The 6,213-nt window shown below is 38.0% G+C and overlaps 1 protein-coding gene across 5 annotated transcripts in view; it reads left to right on the top strand.

Moving 5' to 3' along the window:
* SIPA1L1 (signal induced proliferation associated 1 like 1) overlaps positions 1–6,213 on the top strand; it is a 140,235-nt gene that overhangs the window by 118,495 nt on the left and 15,527 nt on the right. For all 5 annotated transcript variants that reach the window (XM_008639504.2, XM_008639505.2, XM_017741853.1 and 2 more), the window contains one exon: positions 1,834–2,273. In XM_008639504.2, coding sequence (XP_008637726.1) covers positions 1,834–2,273 — 440 coding nt within the window. The remainder of the gene's footprint in view (positions 1–1,833; positions 2,274–6,213) is intronic.

Below are 6,213 nucleotides of genomic sequence, written 5' to 3'. Positions count from 1 at the left end.
CTACTTGTTTTATTTGTTTTGAAATTCTAAACAGTAAATTCTGCCTTTCTGTCTCTGCAGAGTTAACTATTCATGCTTTTGTGGAGACTGTCACTTCCCAATTTACATACAGAGAGATAGATAAATACAGTAATGTTCATGAATTTAAAATGTCTTGAAAATTATTGAAGTCACTGTAAAAAAAGAAGCACCCTTTAAGCTTTAAATTACTCAATAAGCTGTATCACTTGTTTTTTTATTTGTGCAACAAGCTAAAATATAGAGTTGTGTTGCATGATGTTACTGAAAGTATTACTTGCATTTATTGAGATGTGAGAAAGTCTTTAATTGGTTCCAAGTCTTTAATTTGCTCCTGCTTGCCAGCATTATTCTTTCAATGCAATTGGCAGTGTTGCTTTTAGATTATTAATTCATAACAACGCATACTTATTACTTTAAAAAGATAACACCAAAGAAACCCAAACAGTAACACACCTGTCTTCATATTCTTAGAAGGACAGACTAGATTTTAAATTTAGATTGACCTGTTTTTTATGAGATTGATTTGACTGGATAAGTGATGTAATACATAACTCATTAGCTTGAGTGCAAAGTGCGACACTGGAGTTATTAATGCTTGCATTATTCTGGTTTAGTCATTGTTAAAGTAAATCTTTATTATGTGGACAGATGGATGGGGGAGTGATGAAGTTCTTAATGAAGAAAAGTAACTTTAATTGGAGATAACTAGGAGTCCAGATCATATTCCCCCATTTTCCTGTCAATTCTTGCTTTAGTATATTAAAAAACATGGATGCTGATGATTTCTTGTTCTCAATATGCATCTGTTCTCTATTTCGTTCCCTTCTGAAAACAGAAGCAGTGTCTGTTTTTTTTATATTTGTCTGTCTGTTCAGTCAAATAGGAAACTTTTAAGTCTCCTTTCCATCAATTCCCTTTTTCCCAGGCCATGTGGTCATCCAACAGATCTGTTCCCTGCTGCTTCAGTTCTGATTCTGTAGATGATCAGAACTTAGATAACTTCCATAGAATTCAAATGGTTATAAATACCTCATTTATTGCTACTAAGCAATAAATGTATGACAAGAAATTCTTCTTGAAATGGGATATTCCACCACTTTGAAATTGAGGACATCCAGTTTTTTTGTAATAGTGGGCTGTAACCAAGGACAGGACAGGACATACAAACCAGCCAGGCACTGGTATGCCCTTATGGGATAGTTTAAGAGCATTACATTAAAGCTTCTTTTCATGCAATTCTGCTTGTTGGAAAACAATTTCACATTAGTTAAATGGTGTTTCACTGGTCGTTTGCAAAGGACACTCCTGCTGAGGAGGAAAGACACCCTACTGCCAGGAGGAGGAAGAGCAGTGGTTATGTTCTTCTTCGACTTTTTGATGGGCAATTGGATTACTAAAATAACGTGCACTTTCTGTGGATTGGTTGTTTCATGTTCTAAAACATGCAGTCTTAAAATTAGAGTATTTTTCATTATCATAGTTACAAACCAAGTCAAAGTCTCCATAGCTTAGCCAATTTCGTTGGACTGGGCTGATGAGCAGAACTATGCTTGAAAGGAACCACCACAAGGTATTTTTTGACAAAATACAAATAACTCAGGCTTTTCTGGCTTCCAAATCCATACGAAAAGTTTTTTTATGTGCACTCAGAACAGAGGATGTGCATTGTGTTGGAATTAAATTTTTAGAGCTTATTAGTCTCCTCTGTGTATCTATGCAATACCTCCAGGTAGGAGAGCTCCTATTATGCAGTGGTGGCTTTTGTAACCTTTATTTCCTCCTCTCCATTGCCATAATTTTGTTACTCTGTAGTCTGACAGCCACTATTCCAGCCATTCCAGCAGCAATACACTCTCCAGCAATGCCTCCAGTGCTCACAGCGATGAGAAATGGTATGACAGTGGAGAGCGCACGGAATCGGATCTGAACAGCTACAACTACCTTCAAGGGACTTCAGCTGATAGTGGCATAGATACCACTTCCTACGGACCCAGCCATGGCAGCACTGCCTCCCTGGGAGCGGCGACATCTCCCCGGACAGGGCTGACCAAGGAGAAGGTGGCACCGCTGTGGCACAGCTCCAGCGAAGTGGTCTCCATTGCAGACAGGACATTAGAAAAGGACAGCCACATGGACCGGAAAGCTGAATCTTCACTCAGCCTGGATATTCACAGCAAGAGTCAGCCAGCCTCCAACCCTCTCACAAGGGAGAACAGTGCTTACAGTCTAAGTGATGCTGTCTCACATACAAGGTAGTTTTCACCTCTTGTATGATTGGCTCCCCCACACTCATTTTCCCATTCTCACTCCCTAACCTATCAAAAGTGAGAAATGAATGTTGAAGAGAGTGTGTTCTACTTACGTTAATCAATATTTTGAAAAATTTCACTGTGCAGAATGCTTGAAAATTAAGACCACCTTAAGTCTTCACATCTGCTCCTGCTTATAGTATTAAAAGTCTTTAAGAGCATATTCTGTACTAAACTGCTGCTCCTAAACTATCCGTAAGACAGACATGTCTGATGTATTTATGGGGAATATCTTGCAACAACTGCAGTTCATGTGTGGATCAGAAAGGAGATCAGTCCATGTTATTAATGAACAGTTTGATATGGGGTTCATTTTTAGTCTTGCAAGTACCCATTTTAGATGTTTTGCATTTTTGCCCCTGGTCTTTGTTTAGAAATCTGCTCGCAGTTGGTATGATCAATACTGAGAGCAAGTTGCTTGGGAGTGCTAGCATGTAGATCTTAGTCTCATTCTGCTGCAAGCTTGTGGGTATGACACATTACCGTCACCTTCCCTCTCCCCTCAGTTTTGCCACCTGTAAAATTGGCAATATCAAGTATGTGTGTAATGTGCTTGAACCCCTCAAATGGAAGATACCCACTTTACAAGTCAATCAGTGCTGCTAGAAGCAGAAAATGTTTTAGACCATTTTCCTAACCCATTTTCCAAGAAGTATTCAGTGTACTTTTGAAAAATATTCCTACTCTGTCATACTAGCAACAAGAGAAAAAACATAGGTCTTTCAGGGAAAGATGTGGGATCATCATAGTTTGTTGGCCTTGTGGAGCCTGACTGTTGCATTTTTATTCTTAAGGCACGTCTGTTTTGAGAGTGTAGCTAAAATACCTGCAGACTGAAAGTCCAAAGCAATTTCTGATAATTGTCTCGAATAAAGCTACTTTGCAAGACTAGATGTTTATGAGAACAGTTCGCTAACTCCTCATACAGTAGTTGTAAATAAGGAGTTGTCATAGAGACTGCAGTGGTCTCCATGTACTTTGTTATGGTGATTCTGACTTAAGTAATCCATTAATGGTGGTCCCACTGTGGTTTACTGCATCTCTTCATTGGCCATTTTTGGCACCAAAGCTCACACTTGGTTGATAGAAATCCCACCCAAGGTGTTTGAGGCTGGTGTGTTTCCAGTAGCTGTGCATGCATGAAGGACTTGAGCAAGTCTGGAGAAAATATTCTGCAGAGGGACTTACTTAGACTCCTGGCATATTAGCATATTACCCTTTCTTGAAGATAAAAAGTCTATGTAATGGTTGTCTACATTGTTACACCTTTTATTCTATGATAAGTATGTGTATGTGCATTTTTTAACATTGAGTAGAATTTACCATGTGTCCTGCAGTACTTGTCTGAATGTAACTGGCAATGACATTAAATGTTGAGATTCTTACACAAAATGCTGATTGCAATAAAGTCAGCAGCATTTTCATCTGGAAGGATTTTTTCTGAAGCAACTTAAAGAATCCTGGAAAATGTATGTAACTCTTGGAAGCTTTATCGTGAAGCCTAATGGAATGGCATCTTTGTACATCTGAGGTTCTGGTTTCTCCTTTGAGCACCAAATAGGGTTAGTTCAGTAGAAAAACTGAGAAAATTTTATAGAAAGCAACACTTAGCAGGGCAGGCACACCCTGACAGCTCTCATCTTCCATGGATATACTTTGCAACTTGACTGCAAACTGAAGTCTAGGTTGTTGTCTCATTATTTATTGTATTATAACATTGTGTCTCCAGTTGGCTTGGATTAATTGGTACAGTGTTTCTCTGATGGTATTGGAATTGCTCTCTGCTAGTAATTTTGGGGCTGTCACTGAAATTTCCAGATAAAGGTTTCCTGGCCTTTATTCTGGAGAAAACAGTTGAGGTTTCTTTTTGCCAAGTTTCATTTAAAACTCAGATGTTAATAATGCAACTCTTCACAACAAGGAGTAGTAGCAGTTTATAGAACACATGGGGCATGATACTTGAGAAATGCAGCAATGCTTGCACATAACATCATTTCTTGTGGTGGATTAAAACCAGACTTACTCATGTTCCTTCTTTATTATTTCTTATTTTTGAAGACCAGAGCATCTGTTTGATGCCTCACAATAAAACAAAGGCATAGTCTGGGATAAAATACTTTGATTTTGTTTCCTGTGGCATCTTCAGTTGGTGGTTGCACACTGAACAGCAGTAGAACCCTGGGTCATCCAGCTGTTTGCTCCCAACTCTCTTTGCTTCCTCTGTGGAGGCACAACAGCTTGGAAGTGGAGGCTGGTTAAACTGGCACTTCCAAAAGACAAGCACAGATTATGGAGATTATTATGAAGATGCCTGCTTCAAGAAGGTGAAGGAGGGGAGACAAAAGAAAGGTTCTGAACAGGCTACTTTTCATGAGAAATGAACAGCTTAATTGGTGTGTTTCTCTATCAGTTTCTAAATTGCTATCCTTTGTTGCTTCTCACTTTTTTATCTTTTGCCTGTAGATGCCATAATGTCTGTAATGTCTTTAAAGTTGGGTTTCTGAGCAAGAAGAAAAGGAATATGGCCCTAAAAAGTTCTCTGTGACAAAAGAAAAGAAAATAACTACAAATTAGAGTGTTTGTGTCTATAGAAGACAAGAGTGATAATTACTGCTCAGATCATTTAATGGTGCATAAAAGAACTTGTACCTGAGAACTGGTGGCAAAATGTAAATTATAGTGATTAACTTTTACAGCAGAGCTTCTGGCTGGGTTTTATTTTTCTTTTCCACCCCCATTCCCTAAGTCCTTCCTGATGATTGTGCAGATTTCTCATAGCATCCCAGGAGAACTGCATTATGTAGGCCAGTAATTACACAGAATCATTATAGCTGAATGTCATTAAATGAAGCAGTGTGTGCTGATGGCATGAATTCCTTACAAAAAATTTAAATCAAACTTTCATTTCTACCTAAGCTATACAGTTTCTTATCATCTTCTTACCAAAATTAAAAGGGTAGTTTTGACTATTTGTAATCAAGTACATTTTTCATTACTTCTGATAATTTTAAGGTTATTATTTATTGCAGAGTGCTTTTATGAATGGCTCATCTGTAATTTTTGCAGACAGTCTTGTAGTATTTGAATGTTTTCATAATTCAGTCCTTGGTGTCTCAATAATTGAGCTGGGAGATAGGGGACCAATAGTGACTGTGTCCTGAGAAAGAGGACTGAGTCTCTTCCAGATAAAACCTAAGCTGGTCTAGGTATCTGTTACAGTATGATGAATTCTCTGCATGCTTCCTGGTGTCAAATGTTCTAATAACATCCCATCACTACCATAGTGCTCCAGCTCTGATTTAGTTTTCCTAGAGTTTATCCAAAGTGTTTTGCTCTCCAAATATGCTCTCACTTAACAAGTGTGTCTCTTTGCCCGTCAGTATTGTGTTGGCCTGCCTGTGTGCACTGGTAGGGTGAAAAGCTTGAGTCGTAGTCACAGTTCTGTGTGTAGTCCCAAAGCAGAATATCCTCCCAAAAATATTGTAAAAACCACAGCTCAAAATATGCAATTTACCTTAAAGAAAACCTTATTTATAACTGTGTGCTAATTTCACTTGCATTTACCAGGCCACTCTTGGCATCTATTATATGATGCATATTATAATAAATATTCAAGTAATAATACTTAAAATGCACAATATGTATTTATAGCATCTTATGCAATAAATATTATATATCCATCTGCATCTTATATAAATTTTATGTCAAGCATAATTAATATCAGTTCTTACTGTTTCCCCAGTAACATTGAGGAGCAACACCATTAGCCTGTCTAGGAGCTGTTACTGGTTTTAATTAACAAACTGTTTTCTCACAATTAACGCTTCCTTGAGCAATACCTAATGGGTTAAAGAATTCTAAATGTGGCCAGAGATTCCTTTCT

The sequence above is a fragment of the Corvus brachyrhynchos genome, unplaced genomic scaffold (assembly GCF_000691975.1).
Source record: "Corvus brachyrhynchos isolate BGI_N302 unplaced genomic scaffold, ASM69197v1 scaffold115, whole genome shotgun sequence".
Classification (NCBI taxonomy): domain Eukaryota; kingdom Metazoa; phylum Chordata; class Aves; order Passeriformes; family Corvidae; genus Corvus; species Corvus brachyrhynchos.
This window is presented reverse-complemented; position numbering and strand designations above follow the sequence as displayed.